The 18357-nt window shown below is 39.8% G+C and overlaps 1 protein-coding gene across 4 annotated transcripts in view; it reads right to left on the reverse strand.

Annotated features, from left to right (window-relative positions):
- LOC142139147 (granulocyte-macrophage colony-stimulating factor receptor subunit alpha-like) overlaps positions 1-18357 on the reverse strand; it is a 122217-nt gene that overhangs the window by 70286 nt on the left and 33574 nt on the right. For all 4 annotated transcript variants that reach the window (XM_075196501.1, XM_075196502.1, XM_075196503.1 and 1 more), the window contains 2 exons: positions 11679-11799; positions 3741-3886 (listed from right to left, as the gene is read on the reverse strand). In XM_075196501.1, the coding sequence (XP_075052602.1) occupies positions 3741-3886; positions 11679-11763 (231 nt within the window). In that variant the 5' untranslated portion in view covers positions 11764-11799. The remainder of the gene's footprint in view (positions 1-3740; positions 3887-11678; positions 11800-18357) is intronic.

The raw sequence follows: 18357 nt of genomic DNA on the forward strand, positions 1-18357 counted from the left end.
AATCAATTATGAAAAAAACAGTTTAATCCCTGGTAGGCCGTCCCTCATTCGAATACTTGTCTGCAAATTAGACAAACCTGGTTGTCTACCTCCTCCATTTTTTATTATTGGCAATGTAGCCATCTCTATTACTATTATTATTATCGTTTATTTGTAAGGCACCACATGGTTTCCGCAGCGCCGTACACAGTACAAACAGTAGACCATACAGGGCAAAACAGTACAGAACATTAAACATAAAATACCAATACTTCGTAAACTCCAGGCAGGCAAATACAGTAGAGACGGAGTGGAAGAACAGGTATGGAGACAGGAGGAAAGAAGGCCCTGCTCATACGCGCTTACATCCTAAGGGAGGGTGGACAGAATCAGGCACAGAAGGGAGCCAGTGAGGCAAAGGGGAGCCATCGTCTTTGGGTGTATATTACACCCTCCACTAGTAGTTGAATATAAAAAAAAGCAGCCTGCACAAACTGTGGAACTAGAAAGTAAATTTAAATGGACCACGGTAGTTTGGTGGCTATCTATGCCCCCCCCGCCCTCCACTTGTAGTTGAATATAAAAAAAGCAGCCTGCACAGACTGTGGAACTAGAAATTCGAATATACAAAGAAATGGACAAAGGCAGTTTGGTATCTGTCTGCATCAGATCCCCTCTCCACTAGGAGTAAAATAGAAAACTATTCAGCCGTTATATAATCTAGAATATAAATAGAAATTGAGAAAGGCAATTTGGTATCTGTCTGCATCATAATCATCAACATCCTCATTAGCACCCTGGTCACCTCCACAAATCTCCCCCTCATCCTCTTCTATTTCTAAAGTGGCATCCTCAATTTGTGTATCACAGGCTACACTCGGGCTGTTCAGGTACACATCAGCAGAACTGCTGAAAGGGCCCTTCTTTATGGGTACACTAACAGAATGCTCACAATTAGACATCCCACTGTTGGATGGACTCTCCACAGGGATTGGTGTCATTTGTGAATCAGAGCAAACATTATCCTCTAATGCCTCACTGTTATCTTGCAGCTCGGCTTTGACACGTAACAGTAGTTGTGCACCAATTGTAGGCTCAGTAACTTTTTGGGATCTGCCACTAATAGCCAAAGGTGAAGGCCTCATTCTCTCTTTGCCACTGCGTGTGTAGAATGGCATGTTGGCATTTTTTTTTTTATCAGCACTTAACTTTTGCTCAGTAACACTTCTTTTTCGCTTCAACACTGTAAATTTTTTTGGGGTTTTTGTTGTTTGGACTGATTTCGAAACACTGTGTAGTTTGACATCGCTTTGCCCAGATGACGTACTGGGAACACTAACATCAGGACTGGTGACAGAACCTGGTTGCTCATTCTGATCATATGTGGACTGCTTTGAATCCATTATGAGCGCAAAGCACTTGTAGTGGTAAAAATTATTTGGTAAGATACTGCTGACAGATATGACTTTTGACAGCCAGAAATATTTATGCACAATTATGAGGGACACCCCAAAAGCACTGGGGAGTGCTAAAAATTATTTGGTAGATACTGCTGACAGATAGTAATTTTGACAGCCAAAAATATTTATGCACAATTATGGGGGACGCTCCAAAAGCACTGGGGAGTGCTAAAAATTATTTGCTAGATACTGCTGACAGATAGTAATTTTGACAGCCAGAAATATTTATGCACAATTATGGGGGACACTCCAAAAGCACTGGGGAGTGCTAAAAATTATTTGTTAGATACTGCTGACAGATATGACTTTTGACAGCCAGAAATATTTATGCACAATTAAGGGGGACACCCCAAAAGCACTGGGGAGTGCCAAATATTAAAAAAATAAATAAACCTCTATCCTCCTCTCTTCTCTAGTGATTTTGGTTACAGCAATTGGAATAAGAATATTGGATTCTCTGTCCCTGTTCTAATACACCCTGCTCTCTACCTCTGTCAAATGGCGATGGATTGCTGTGGAGGCGTGTATTTATAATCTTGAAGTATCACGAGAACCGAGCCACGAGATCCGACGATGTCACAATGATGTTCGGCCTCGATTTGGATTCGGAGCGGGCGGGAGAGTACCGAACTACTCAGCTCGGTACTCGTATACCCAAAGTTCGGGTGGGTTCGGTTCTCGGGGAACTGGACCCGTCCATCTCTAATAATAGTAATATGTGGAGTGTAAATTCTTCTGTACCAGAACATTTGGTTCCAACACAAATGTGGCTAGGGGGCAATAAGGTGTTTTCAAGAGAAGATTAAGGTAACAATAGATACAAGTTTTATAGGGGCGAGAAGCCAGTCTTAACACTTTACATGCAAAGGTGTGCAAAAATGTAGATGGGGCATTGTGTAATATTTTCTGCAGGCTAAACTAGCAGAGCCCAAAATATCAGTGCTGAATAAAGGTAGCTGCAGTGAGAGGTCAGAAGGGGATTCAGGAAGTGTATATACACAGAGTTGTCATGAAAGAGTTCCATGTAATGCACCAACTCAGGACATGTACATTTCCACATTGTAAATATGAAGACATATCACCCTTCAGAGAAAGCTAAGGAGCCTAGGTTAACAGTTCTTGTGATTTCCTCACATAAGGTCATAGACAGGAATGTGCACACAACACCACACAGATCAACAAATCAGTCTGCTTCTACCCCCCTGCAAATGCTGCCAGATACTGAACCTGACAGAGATGGCTCAGAGCATATAACAACCTGGAATCTAGATTACAAGCACACTTAACACAATCTATTGCTCATGCACCAAAGAATATTCTGAGCAGGTTCAAATAGAGAGCACCTGATGTGCCCAAATGTGTCCTTACTCGCCACAGACAGCGCCTAAACGGGAGTATCTACACAACTGTCACACCAAAAAGGAGAGATGTTGTTCCTTGGGTGCACCCATGTTAGAGGGCAAAGAGAGACACAGCACCTTGGGCAGTGGGAACTCAGTGACAAGTTTGATATACCCATATTCCCTTCTTGCCAAGTGTCCCAGTAACACTTCTCTGTGACTACATTTGAAGGATTGCAGGTACATATTGAAATGCACATGGTGTAAAGATGCTTCCTAGTAATAGTTTAGGACCACCATGTTCATGAGTTATGTCTTAAGTATTACTATTGTACATTTGGATATTCCTAAAACATTGGTAGAATTGCACCTATAAATTTGCTTTCAAGTATAAAATGTGCCTAAAAGGTACCATTGGTGTTCCACTGAAAGTATAGGCCAAGGACCATTATTCACCATCTCCAAGGACATGTGAGAATCAAAGCTTATGTGGGGAGATATAGGTCAACAACACCCTGCTAAACTTGAAACACCACATACATGTGCTCTCTCCACCTATTGAATCTGATTTACTTATCACATCCCACAGCACAAACTACTTTTTCTTTATGAGTGCAATCAATGCACAGAATATCACCTAACCCTCATTCAGCAAAGAATACCCTCAACCACCCAGCTCTTCCAAACAGAAGATTCAAAATTTGCAACTCTATAGTTGGGGATTGACCCAATCATATGCTTACCTGTTTAAATGAGTAAACTTGTAAAAATAAATAGGCACATGACATCCCCAAATGGCATTTGCATTGTGGGCCCAATTTTTTTCAGGTCTCCCTGACCCCATTTCTTCAATATTTTATTATGTGTGGTGTGCATGTCATCATTTGACCCACTTGAATTCTTGTTATTTTGAGGGACTATATAAAATAGTTTCAAAGAATATTCAAATGTTAATGCTTACATCAATGGGTTGCTGAATACCTTTTGGTAACAAAATTTTGTAGCTGTAGTTCTCCATAGACTTTGATATGTTGCAGTCCCAGGTCACATTGATGAGTCCTGGTTTCAACGCTACTTTCAGATTTGTAGGAATTGGTGCAATATTGTCTAAACATTAAAGAAAAGTGAGAAAATGTTAGAAACCATTAAAGTTTAATTAGGATTAATTTAAAATGTTATGAAATTTAAATTTATATTCAGCACATCAAGTGTTTGTCTACAGTTACTCAATTACTTTATTTTCGTTCTCATATATTTATGACAAAATAAGATAAATATTGAAGAACATTTAGTGGTATATTTAAGAGGAACTTTCACTACTGGACTGATTTTCTGGAAAAAATACAATGTTGCTAGGTCTATTTTTTACTGAAACATAAAACCAGGACACCGATGACAAGCCTAATAAAACCACCCTGTGCATTATTTTGGGTCACAAAAGCAGTGAAGCAATTGGAGGTATATATTGCTAATTCTGTTATTCTAGGTGCATCAGTGACCTTAATGATATAAAATCATTTTAACTATTGGCAAATAAAAAATTGTATTACATGAAAACACTAATATTTCTGTCTTACTGAATGTTGCATACAATACAGTCATCTCATGTGGCAGGCATGTGGAGAGGTCTGAGTGGCATGTTAGGCATGCTAGGAGATCTGAGTGGCATGGGGGGTGGCATGTTAGGAGATCTGAGAGGCATGGGGGCACATTGAAAAGTCTGAGTGGCATGGGGGGAAGTTTTGGAGAAATTTGGGATTAGCGATATGGGGATGCCGAGAACGTTTTGGTGCCGTTTAGTCTTTCTTGAAATAAATTGTAATGTACAGCTCGTTTGAGGGTTGGATGGCCGCACATGTGTCCCTTGAAGTATATTTGGCTGCCTATAACTGAACCAGTTACTCAACTGATTCCATCTGGCATAAGTAATGTTAAAGGATAACTTCATCCAAAATGTAACATTTACATCACTTATGCTACAATGCATAGTTCTTCTTAACTCGGTTCTGGCATTTCTCATGGTCTCCATTGGTCTAAAGCTGAACCTCCGGTGAATGTGAACTTATGTCATCCACACAGTTGTTTTGTTGATGGACCTCCACTTTAATCTTTATAAAACATCACTTCCTGTTTCAAGCAGGTAAGCAGTAATAAGATACTGGAATTCAGTGCTGGCTCATTGGAAGCCTTGTGGTACCTCTGAATCTGGGATATGCTATACAGTATGTAGAATTGTGCACTCTAGCAAAACTTATTTTACACCACTATGTTTAATACACACAATAGGTCAAAAATCCTACAAAAAACATAGAATATATCAAAGATCCCACACAATATCTACTGCTAGAGTTAATGGGAGTAAGACAGGTTGGACAAGAAAGAATAAGCAACAATTAATAAAAACAGGTATTGATTAGACTCATAAGACAAACTGACTTTACTCTACAAGAAAGATTATTTGGTACATAACAATTTCGACAAACATTCAGGGCATGATTCATTAAAGCACACAAAACTAACATAATGTGATTCTTTTTAAAAATGCACGCAGGTATATGCAAGTTGATATCCAACAAGGAGCTGATGCGAAGGTACATGTGTGTTGAATATGGGTGTAGGTCTGCTCTAGATAGGACACAGCAGGATACATCTTACATATGAGGAATATAAACTCTCAAAAAAACGCACAGAAAAACCCCCAAAAACTATTCATTAAATGTCACCTGTTAATAATATAGTCATTCATGGCAAAACATTTATTAATGTAATTAATGTCTACTGTACATAAAACACATTTTTACAGTTGCTCTTGATTGCAAACACATGTTCTAGCATACATACTAAGCCGTCATCAATAGTAATCGGCACTTAGACTAGATCTGTAGCTGGAGCAAGAGATAAAGCTCAAAAACAAGTACCTTAGTCATATATATAATGGAAAAGGACAAAGTTGGCGCTATTGATATCATCTAATAAGAACAGCAAGTAAATAAAAGTCCCGAATAAACAGTTCAATAAAAAGTCAATAAGAGTCAATGAAAGTAAATCTTGATGATGGTTTTCACCTTAGATCAAATCTTCTTGATTCCCACATCCATCTGTTGATCATAAAAAGAAAGAAACATCCAAAGAATATATCTTAGAATGATTTCTATCAGACATCCAAGTGGTTAAACTCGTTATGATCTCTCTATTCACCGGTGAAATCTAACATGTACCATGCAGCACCCCGTGATAAATATTTGATGTCTTTTCAAATATGCACTTACACAGAGAGACGGATGGCTGGATCCAATGGATAGTTTCTCCCCCTTTACTGAAGTCAGTATTTACTCCGATATAGAAAAAAAGGGGAAGTTCCTCATGTGTAAAATCATTGATACATTTATTTAAACAATGGGCACACGTCCCGATAAAACATGAAAACAAATAACATGTAACACACGACCATCAGGTGAAGGTGGACTCTTACCCCCACTCAGAAAATAACGGGCACGTAAGGAGATGTTAATGTCCGAATCCGGACCGCCGGCTTGATCACTCACGGATCCCGCTGTTGTTGGGTGGAAGAGAGTTCCCCTGCACGTACTTCTGACGTCGCCTACTCCTTGCCAACGCATTTCGAATATTAAATCTTTATCAAGGCATAGTAGGCGAACATTTTCCTGATCTTAAATAGTGTCCTCTTAATTGACTTCCTATATAATAGCTGTTATTTCACATAGCATAACCCAATCAAATAGTGATAGGAGAATCTACTGAACAGATCTTATTTACATCAAAAATAAAACAAATAAAATAAATTACAATAATTTCACATTTTGATCTAACAAGCATAACTCTATGTCATAAAGCTTCAGACTCCTTTATATGCCCCTTCTCAAGTATAATATTGATCACTCAAAAGATAACAATATAAATATCAAACATTGAAACATAACCTAAATCACATCCTTAGAACTCTGCATATCTTTTTTAATTTAATTTGCTTAACCCTTTCCTTCTTCATTCTTCTAAAAACCATTTCACTTCAAAGTCCTTATTAAGACCTTTCGGGGTTAAGGTCCCCACGGAATAAATCATTTTCATTTCACATTTAGCCAATTCTATTTTTGAATCTTTTTTTCTCCAATCACCCATAATTTTTTTGATTCCACAAAAGAATTTTATGGCATTTACATTACATCCATGTACTTCTTTGAAGTGGGCAGACAGGGAGTGTTGCTCAACTCCCTTCCTGATGTTTCTTACATGCTCTCCCCATCTCTCTTTTAACTTTCTCCCCATTCTCCCTATATATTGTATTCCGCAGGTGCATTCCACTAGATACACACAATTCTTAGTATTGCAAGTTATCATTTCCTCAATTCTGTGTACATATCCGTTTGAATGGGATTGGACTTCCATAGTTTTGGCAGAGTGACATTTGGTATTCCTGCAAACCAAACAGGTTCCACATCTAAAAAAACCTTTCACGTTCTTTACAATTTCAGCTGGTTTGGTAGTAACACTTCTGACCAGCATATTCTTCAAACAAGGGGCTCTCCTATAAATAAAACGGGGTTTTTCCTTTATATGTTCTTTCAAATCCACATCACCCCGTAATATAGACCAATGTCTGTTAATAATTTTCTCTACCTTTCTGTAATGGGTATTATACTGTGTTATAAAAGGTACCATTGTATGAAATCCCTTATCCTCCATTTTTTCATCTGGTCTTTTACTCAATTCTCTATCTCTACGGATAAGGAGATTATCTCTCTCCATACATTGGACTTGCTCAATAGTGGTGTCCAACATATCTCCTTTATATTCCTTTTCCAAAAATTGACACTTTAAAGCTTGTGCCTGTGTTTTGAAAACTCCCAACTCAGTGCAATTGCGAATTGGAATCCGTGGGTTTATTATAATTTTTAGTCAACAATTGTCCTTCCTGGATATAGATATTAAGATCCAGGAAGTTCACCTCTTTTTTACTTATTTCAAAGGTCAATTTGATATTAAGGAAATTTCCATTCAGCTTTTGGCAGAAGTCTACAAGGGAGGCCTCTTCACCCTTCCAGACAAATAAAATATCGTCAATAAAACGATGCCAGGAAACCAGATTCGCCACCAGATGAGGGTCATTCCAAATGTGAGTTTCTTCCCACCACCCCATAAACATATTCGCATAGCTGGGGGCGAATCTGGTTCCCATGGCCGTCCCTCTTAATTGTAAGTAAAAACTCCCATCATACCAGAAAAAGTTATTTCTAAGAATGAATTCAATCCCTTCTTTCACAAAATCCTGTTCATCCCTACTCATCTGGGAACGATTCAGAAAATAGTTTACTGCCTCAAATCCTTTTGTATGCTCAATGATCGTATATAACAAACTTACGTCCGCAGTTACTAGAATATACGATTGTAAGGGACCGATGATAGAAACTTTTGAAAGGTTGGTCAATATGGATCTGCAGAATTTAAAATTAAAGAAGTATCCTAGGGTTCCAAATATGAATAAGAAAGAAAGAGAGGCATTAAAGAATCTTATTTCTAATAGGGACTTAGTAATAAAGCCAGCGGACAAGGGGGGCAGTGTAGTTATACAGGAGAAGATCAATTATGATGAAGAAATTCAAAGACAGCTTAATGACAGTGAGACCTATAAGTCATTAAAAGGAAATCCAACTGATAACACCACGATTAGATTAAGGGCATTTTTAGATAAATATCACGAGGGAACTCTGGATTTTATTTGGATCAAAAATCCATCTATTCCGGTCCTGTACACGCTCCCCAAGATCCACAAGGATCCTATATGCCCACCGGGTAGACCAATAGTAGCAGGCACCAATTCCATTACATCGAATTTGTCCCAGGTCCTTGATTATCATCTTCAATTCTTTATGAAGTCTATCTGGTCTTATTTGAAAGACACATTAGACATTTTGAATAAGTTGAATAACATCACGTGGCAAGAATCGTATATTCTAGTAACTGCGGACATAAGTTCGTTATATACGATCATTGAGCATACAAAAGGATTAGAGACAGTAAACTATTTTCTGAATCGTTCCCAGATGAGTAGGGATGAACAGGATTTTGTGAAAGAAGGGATTGAATTCATTCTTAGAAATAACTTTTTCTGGTATGATGGGAGTTTTTACTTACAATTAAGAGGGACGGCCATGGGAACCAGATTCGCCCCCAGCTATGCGAATATGTTTATGGGGTGGTGGGAAGAAACCCACATTTGGAATGACCCCCATCTGGTGGCGAATCTGGTTTCCTGGCATCGTTTTATTGACGATATTTTATTTGTCTGGAAGGGTGGAGAGGCCTCCCTTGTAGACTTCTGCCAAAAGCTGAATGAAAATTCCCTTAATATCAAATTGACCTTTGAAATAAGTAAAAAAGAGGTGAACTTCCTGGATCTTAATATCTATATCCAGGAAGGACAATTGTTGACTAAAAATTATAATAAACCCACGGATTCCAATTCGCAATTGCACTGAGTTGGGAGTTTTCAAAACACAGGCACAAGCTTTAAAGTGTCAATTTTTGGAAAAGGAATATAAAGGAGATATGTTGGACACCACTATTGAGCAAGTCCAATGTATGGAGAGAGATAATCTCCTTATCCATAGAGATAGAGAATTGAGTAAAAGACCAGATGAAAAAATGGAGGATAAGGGATTTCATACAATGGTACCTTTTATAACACAGTATAATACCCATTACAGAAAGGTAGAGAAAATTATTAACAGACATTGGTCTATATTACGGGGTGATGTGGATTTGAAAGAACATATAAAGGAAAAACCCCATTTTATTTATAGGAGAGCCCCTTGTTTGAAGAATATGCTGGTCAGAAGTGTTACTACCAAACCAGCTGAAATTGTAAAGAACGTGAAAGGTTTTTTTAGATGTGGAACCTGTTTGGTTTGCAGGAATATCAAATGTCACTCTGCCAAAACTATGGAAGTCCAATCCCATTCAAACGGATATGTACACAGAATTGAGAAAATGATAACTTGCAATACTAAGAAATGTGTGTATCTAGTGGAATGCACCTGCGGGATCCAATATATAGGGAGAATGGGGAGAAAGTTAAAAGAGAGATGGGGAGAGCATGTAAGAAACATCAGGAAGGGATTTGAGCAACACTCCCTGTCTGCCTACTTCAAAGAAGTACATGGATGTAATGTAAATGCCATAACATTCTTTTGTGGAATCAAAAAAATTATGGGTGATTGGAGAAAAAAAGATTCAAAAATAGAATTGGCTAAATGTGAAATGAAAATGATTTTATCCATGGGGACCTTAACCCCGAAAGGTCTTAATAAGGACTTTGAAGTGAAATGGTTTTTAGAAGAATGAAGAAGGAAAGGGTTAAGCAAATTAAATTAAAAAATTAAAAAAGATATGCAGAGTTCTAAGGATGTGATTTATATTATGTTTCAATGTTTGATATTTATATTGTTATCTTTTGAGTGATCAATATTATACTTGAGAAATGGCATATAAAGGAGTCTGAAGCTTTATGACATAGAGTTATGCTTGTTAGATCAAAATGTGAAATTATTGTAATTTATTTTATTTGTTTTATTTTTGATGTAAATAAGATCTGTTCAGTAGATTCTCCTATCACTATTTGATTGGGTTATGCTATGTGAAATAACGGCTATTATATAGGAAGTCAATTAAGAGGACACTATTTAAGATCGGGAAAATGTTCGCCTACTATGCCTTGATAAAGATTTAATATTCGAAACGCGTTGGCAAGGAGTAGGCGACGTCAGAAGTACGTGCAGGGGAACTCCCTTCCACCCAGCAACAGCGGGATCCGTGAGTGATCAAGCCGGCGGTCCGGATTCGGACATTAACATCTCCTTACGTGCCTGTTATTTTCTGAGTGGGGGTAAGAGTCCACCTTCACCTGATGGTCGTGTGTTACATGTTATTTGTTTTCATGTTTTATCGGGACGTGTGCCCATTGTTTAAATAAATGTATCAATGATTTTACACATGAGGAACTTCCCCTTTTTTCTATATCGGAGTAAATACTGACTTCAGTAAAGGGGGAGAAACTATCCATTGGATCCAGCCATCCATCTCTCTGTGTAAGTGCATATTTGAAAAGACATCAAATATTTATCACGGGGTGCTGCATGGTACATGTTAGATTTCACCGGTGAATAGAGAGATCATAACGAGTTTAACCACTTGGATGTCTGATAGAAATCATTCTAAGATATATTCTTTGGATGTTTCCTTCTTTTTATGATCAACGGATGGATGTGGGAATCAAGAAGATTTGATCTAAGGTGAAAACCATCATCAAGATTTACTTTCATTGACTTTTATTGACTTTTATTGACTTTTTATTGAACTGTTCATTCGGGACTTTTATATTTACTTGTTGTTCTTATTAGATGATATCAATAGCGCCAACTTTGTCCTTTTCCATTATATATATTGCTTAAACTTGAAGCACAAAAAGGGGGTTTGTGCTTAAAGGATAAAGAGGCTGCATTTGGTTTTGTGCGCAGGGGTTTCCATAATATTTGATTTGGCAAGTACCTTAGTCATGCCTAGAGCTTGGCATGCCCATTCAGTACATTGAGTGCGCCCCTTCCCCACCCCGTTCCTTTCCTGAAATCGTAGGGTGTTGTAAGTGTCCTTTGTGCTCAAAGCTGAATTGAACGCTGCTGAGATCTGTGGCCTATGGTCCGGTTCTGGGCAAGAGCATAGTAATTGTGCGCATTATACACAAAAGAGACGCCAGTTACACTCCTTAATGAATCAGGCCCTCAGTGTTTTTTATCTTGTACTATGACATCCAAATACTAATTATTTTGACTTAAATTATTTTACAAAATTATGTATCACAATAAAATAAAAGCTATCCGCTCACCTTGAGGAGTCATTGTTACTTTACATACTAGTCGAAGAGAAAACCACAGAATAAGCAGACATGTCAGATAAGAGAAGTGCACCATTTTCAGTTTAATCAGCCGTCAAATATCACGTAAAATCTATAACAGAGAAAATACTTGTAAAGGTTTTATAACACACACTGCATTGCTGGGTGGAGTAAGGTTTGTTAGTCCCTTTGATTAATATGCATCTTTGTTAACAGAACACAAAGGATATTGCATAGTACATTTTACATCCTCTACTAAATCTAAACAGGTAAGTAAGTATCATTTCTTTTGACTCAGTGTTGACTCACTGGTGATAAAATCAAACACATTGGCTTTGTCAGCAAGTGTATTATTCAAAATATAAGCATATGTTTATTTCCATTGATGCAATATCTGTCACAGCCAACATGTGTAATTGTTGCTATTGCTGAAACCGTTGTCTAAGCCACATTGTACAATAGAGAGCAATAGCTCATATTGAAAAAAAGATGTATTACAGCAAAAAATAGGTAAATAAAATATGCAAGTCTGTTTGCGTACCGCATCTTGTATGCCCAGAAACATACGCGATATGCGTACCACATTTCGCATATGCCCAGAAACAGGCCTTACACCACTGAGAGCAATTGCATGCAATTCGTGTCTGAAAGCAAATGATACTTACAACTGGCTACAACTTGAGAGGTGGAACGGGAAAGGGAAGAGATGGACTAACGTAGGCCATGTACAGTAAGGGCGTTCAGATGCAAATACGGTCGATTCATGTCCTGGGTTTCCTGTAAGTGTTTTTGGTTTCAGCCATATCATTTGTACTCACTACACTGCATAGTCTTTGCTTTAGAAGTTACACATATGCGCGCCACTAGCTATCACAGAACAACTGTATGCAACTAATGTAGACTATATAAAAGCATTGTATAAGTACTGTACGCATTGAAAGCATTTTTATTTATGTAATTGATGTAAAAAATATATATTTGAAATGTAATATTTATACAAATAATTATACTGTTAACAGTTGTTATTCTATTTTATGATCAAAAAAGTTTTATGTGTTCTGATGTGACCTTGTATTGTACATACGTATGTGCGTATACTGCAGTCTATTCTCTGTGTTTATGTATGGCAAGTACTGTGTAGGCAGAGCCACCCAGATTCAAATAGAAGCGTATCTTGCTATGCGTTTGGATGCTCTTTTTTTAAATGCAACTTTAAAGTTGTGTTTTCGGACTTGAATCAGGTCCAATATGGCAAAGTCTATACAATGCAGAGGTAGTGTTAACTTCTTTTTACTCATACTTTCAGTGAAAACTGCATTTTGACTTTTAGAATGAAAATACCATCTGATGAAACCATCAGAATAGACAGAAAAACACACCGTGCTTCAGATTTATGAGCTGTTAACCCAACGCGTTACACCCACTCCCTGAGAAAGGCCGAAAGCTGGCTGAAACGCGTTAGTGATTACAGCACATCAGTCTGAAAAATGGTGCGTTCCACTGTGGAATGCACAACACTAGCAGCTTTTCACCTCACAGCTGCAAGTGTTAGCGGAGAAGCAAACCTTGTTATATGAACTTTCCTAAACTGGACTTTTTTCTATTCTACTTATCATGACAGACTACTCAATACTGGAGGTTTTATTTTAATAAAGAACTTCATTGTGACTAATCTAGAGGTGTTTAGTTCTTTTATTTGAATCCATGACATCTTGAGATACAAGCCTTAACAGCTGAAACTGCTTGGGCAGCACAGCATGAGGACCAAACATGCCCTGTAAAACCACATGTACAGCATGAGTATCTTTTTTCCTCTCTATCCAGACCTTTAATACAGGGTAAGATATTATCCTCATATATGCATATCTGGTTTCTTTCGGTAAGGTACTACTGAGGCTGTTAATGACTCCGGTGGTAGTCATTTTTCCGGTTGTGGATATGCAGACTGTGACAAAACGAGTGTGATATGTGAATTATAGCAAATACTTTTTATAGCCTTCTTTTGTTTCCCCAGCTCACCAGACTATAACTGCATTGTCCAATAACATGTGGCTAAGGGGACATTGTAGTTCAGTGTACATATGTATATTGTTTATTGTATATTGATAACTTGAAGTAAGGTTGCTATTCATTGTATTTAAAGTAAAGCCAGGGGGATTATGGGTAGGGATCAGGTTGCCATGTGCCTGAGTAGGAAAACTAATTAGTGTCCATTGTTCTCACCAGGCTAGTCAAGACAGGCCATCTAACAGGGGAGGTTCTCTGAAAGGACAGCTCATCTTCACTCCCCTGTCCAACCCCCCCCCCCTTTAGTCCAGCACTGACCAATGGTTAAGTAGAATAGACGCAGGGGTTTGCCCAGGGAGGGGAAAGACTGTGGAAATTAGACCTGTGATATATAAGGAACAACTCCAGGGGGGAGGGGTGCTGATGCTTGGATTTCATTCAGGAAGGTGCAAGATGGAGTTTTGAATTGTTGTTTTCTAACTCGAGTCTATAGATGCAGCTGAGAGGGAACAATGGGTCATGAAGTCTGGACAGCAGGTGACTATATCTCCTTAAGTTATTGGGGTAAGGGACAGATGATGTGGTAAATCTGCCTGGCATTTATTTACTGTGTGTACATAATATTCTAGTGTTGTTTGTATGACAATAAATATACTGTTGTATTTTTATAACTGCATTTTGCCTGAGTGACCATACGAATCCTAGAAGGTACTGGGTAGCACTGGGCCAGATAAACCCGGTATCTTCACATTTTGGTGGCAAGCAGTGGGGTCACTCAGTCCCAGGTCTTCTCTGGGTAGAGCTGCAGGGGAACTGTATCGTGATACATTCCAGGGCTCTGCAAAGCAGTTAGCACTAGAAACCAGTTACCACATTATCCTGAACTTACTCCTAAAGGCTTTAAGGTAGAAAGTGTCACGAAAAGCGCTGTGGGCTTTAGGCGAGGGAAGATGCCGCCTAAGTGCCGATTTGATAAGGGGAAGCGCACCCCGCCAGAGGAGAGCGGAAGATGGAACCGTGTCTCAAAGAGAGGAAATCACAGTGAGGTGATCCCTGGAAGTAAAATGGGTGTGAGCTCTAGGAACAAGAGAGCAGATCACAGCCCAGTGTTGAAAAAGTTCCCAAAGGAAGGGATGAAGCAGTCCAGTACAACCAGGAGAAAGGTGTACTGGGATGAAGGACTGTGGGAGTGTCTGCAGGATGGGGATATGGATGTGTTGCACCACCCCACCACAATGCAGCACATTTTGGATTATTGGGATGAGGAGTGCCCAAAGATTATTATGTGGGAAGGAGCCAGTCTACAGGAGAAATTGGAGAACCTGTTGGATGTGTTCCTAATGTTGAAAGAGGAGGCAAGTGCCTGTAATTTTCAGGATGAACCAGCATGGGATGATTTTACACATGAAGTTATTTGTACTATGCAGAATCTGGCCAAGGGAGAATCCAGATACAACAATAATCAGCAGTACAAACAAGACGTAAATGGACTATTACAGCACAGGGACATGCCTGATGAATCCCCTGCAAATGTATTAATAGAATCTGTCCCATTAGCAGATTCTACAGATCCACTAGAGACAATGAGTATGGAGGAGCTGATAGTGGAATGCCAGATCCGGGGTGTACCTTACCTGTACAGCACACACATGGATATCCTGAAACGTTTGTTAAAAGATCAGGAGAATCCCATCAATGCCTTTAGTGTTTATAGAAAATGGATGCTCACTTTAGGTCCCCACATACCTCTCTGGGAACAAATGCAATGTCTGCAACAGAGTTTTGAAGAAGCAGAGGATGAGGTATGGCGGCAAGGATTTACGGACACTGAAATGTGGCAGGATCAGTGTTATCGAGTGAATACTGAAAAATGCCAATTGGAATATCTTTTATCACACTCTAAAAAGATGGCTGCTCAGTCTGTTAATCAGGGGGAGGTCCATCCCAGTGGATTAAATACAGTTGCCCAAGCTACTATCTTGGGGGAGACTGGAGAAGAACTGCTTGGTGAGGATGTTGTACCTCCGACTACTCAGAAAGGATTAGGAGAAATTCTCCCATTTGGTGACTTGGATCGAAAAGAGCTACCAAGTAAGTACCATGTAGTAGCATCTTCTGATAATTTGCCAGTGTTATTGGAACCTGAGACTGTGTCTGAGTTAGAACAGAATTACAGAAAAGACCAGTTATCCATCCCTGTTGTGCCTGAAAAGAATTTGTTTAATGAAGTAACGCAGGATACCGCATGTGTGCTCTCCGGGGCAAGTGATGTACAGCTTTAACCAATTGTGACAGAAGAGAATCATAAACTTGCGCAACATATGATCTCAGCAGAAATCATGTTTACAGACTGTAGGACAGAATTAATGGGAGAGGATAAAGGAATTGTCATGTCAGAGGCCACTACCATGGGGCCCTGGGAAAATTACACTTATGCCTTCCCCTATGCAGAATTGGCAGATGAGGAGATGTTGACTGAGTGGGTGTCTGAGAGGGCACCAGTACAGCAAGATTCACCAGCCCCACCAGCTTTGATGCATCGCACTCCAGCTCCAAATCTGGGAATCCAGGACCCAATACCAGAGGCCTGCACTGGACCATCCACTTTGTTTTGCTGCCAGGAGGACAAGTCTGTGTCCAATGAGGATTCACACTACCCCGATGCGCCAGAGGCGAGGGAAGTAGTGCAACAGTTGGATGTGGTAGCAGGGGAGGGGAGATGCACACCAACATACTTACAGGGGCACCCACATGTGGTTTGGGAGGGGGACAGAGGATTCCCCATAAGCAAAGAATTAATGGAGCCCCCACGCTTGCCTGCCACTGGGCAGTTGTCTCTTGAGTGTTTGGGGGAGGGGGGATTGGATCTTTGCCAGAAACAAACGGACAAGGTGCCAGAAAGTTTTCCTGCCACTTGGCAGTTTTCCCTCGGATATGTGGGGGAGGGGAGCATGGCCTCCAGAAACAAAGGACAGGCCAAGGGACTATTTTCAGTTGGGCAATTAAGGGTGGACAAGGCACCCAAGGGATGGTGGACTACAACTCTCCTACCATGGATGTGTGCACCGGAGTGGCCCAGTTTTATTGTTGACTCATCTTATGACACAGGACAGCATAAACCCCCACTCCAGCTGGGTGGGATGATATGCCTGCAGCCATGGGACCCTGGTGGGAGAAAGAGGAACTGTGTACTGCTATCTACCTTACCATCAGACCCAGGAGAAACCACAGCAGGCCAGAAACTTTGGACTTGTAAGAAATGATTACTTGGGGCTAGGGAGCCACTGGGAAACAAGGGCTAAAAAAAGTAGGGGAGGAATGTGACAAAACGAGTGTGATATGTGAATTATAGCAAATACTTTTTATAGCCTTCTTTTGTTTCCCCAGCTCACCAGACTATAACTGCATTGTCCAATAACATGTGGCTAAGGGGACATTGTAGTTCAGTGTACATATGTATATTGTTTATTGTATATTGATAACTTGAAGTAAGGTTGCTATTCATTGTATTTAAAGTAAAGCCAGGGGGATTATGGGTAGGGATCAGGTTGCCATGTGCCTGAGTAGGAAAACTAATTAGTGTCCATTGTTCTCACCAGGCTAGTCAAGACAGGCCATCTAACAGGGGAGGTTCTCTGAAAGGACAGCTCATCTTCACTCCCCTGTCCAACCCCCCCCCCCCCCCCTTTAGTCCAGCACTGACCAATGGTTAAGTAGAATAGACGCAGGGGTTTGCCCAGGGAGGGGAAAGACTGTGGAAATTAGACCTGTGATATATAAGGAACAACTCCAGGGGGGAGGGGTGCTGATGCTTGGATTTCATTCAGGAAGGTGCAAGATGGAGTTTTGAATTGTTGTTTTCTAACTCGAGTCTATAGATGCAGCTGAGAGGGAACAATGGGTCATGAAGTCTGGACAGCAGGTGACTATATCTCCTTAAGTTATTGGGGTAAGGGACAGATGATGTGGTAAATCTGCCTGGCATTTATTTACTGTGTGTACATAATATTCTAGTGTTGTTTGTATGACAATAAATATACTGTTGTATTTTTATAACTGCATTTTGCCTGAGTGACCATACGAATCCTAGAAGGTACTGGGTAGCACTGGGCCAGATAAACCCGGTATCTTCACACAGACCTTTATCCTGTCTACACCAAAATGTCAACAGGGTAAATATTTACATATCCATGTTGACTACATGGTTAAAATGTAGACATTGTCACTGTCAACAGTAGTAATTTCGACAGTCAAAATGTCTGCATTAAACAAGTAATGTCAGCGGGTCTGATACAAAAAATTAATAAAATATAAAATAAAAACAGTAATACAGCTTAAAACTACCCCCCTCCTTCCCTTCCAAAGCATCTAAAAACTTGTGCTGTCCGCCAGCGGACATGGGAGCAATAGAAGTGCTGCTGAAATAAAATAGCTGTGACGTCGCAGCGCATCAGTGACATCAATAGCTGAATATTCCCCCAAGCACTATGTCACCAATTCCATTCCCCCTCCGAGTGCAGAGGACAGCTCTACTCTGCAGTGAATGCATCCTCTTCAGGCTGATCAGAGCAGGATGTCACTTTCTGCCAAGCTCTGCATATATGGGGGGAGGAGTTGGGAATCCCAATTTGGGATTTCAGGGAGGATCAATAGCTTCAGGCGA

Source organism: Mixophyes fleayi, chromosome 2 (genome assembly GCF_038048845.1).
Source record: "Mixophyes fleayi isolate aMixFle1 chromosome 2, aMixFle1.hap1, whole genome shotgun sequence".
NCBI classification, from domain to species: Eukaryota; Metazoa; Chordata; class Amphibia; order Anura; family Limnodynastidae; genus Mixophyes; species Mixophyes fleayi.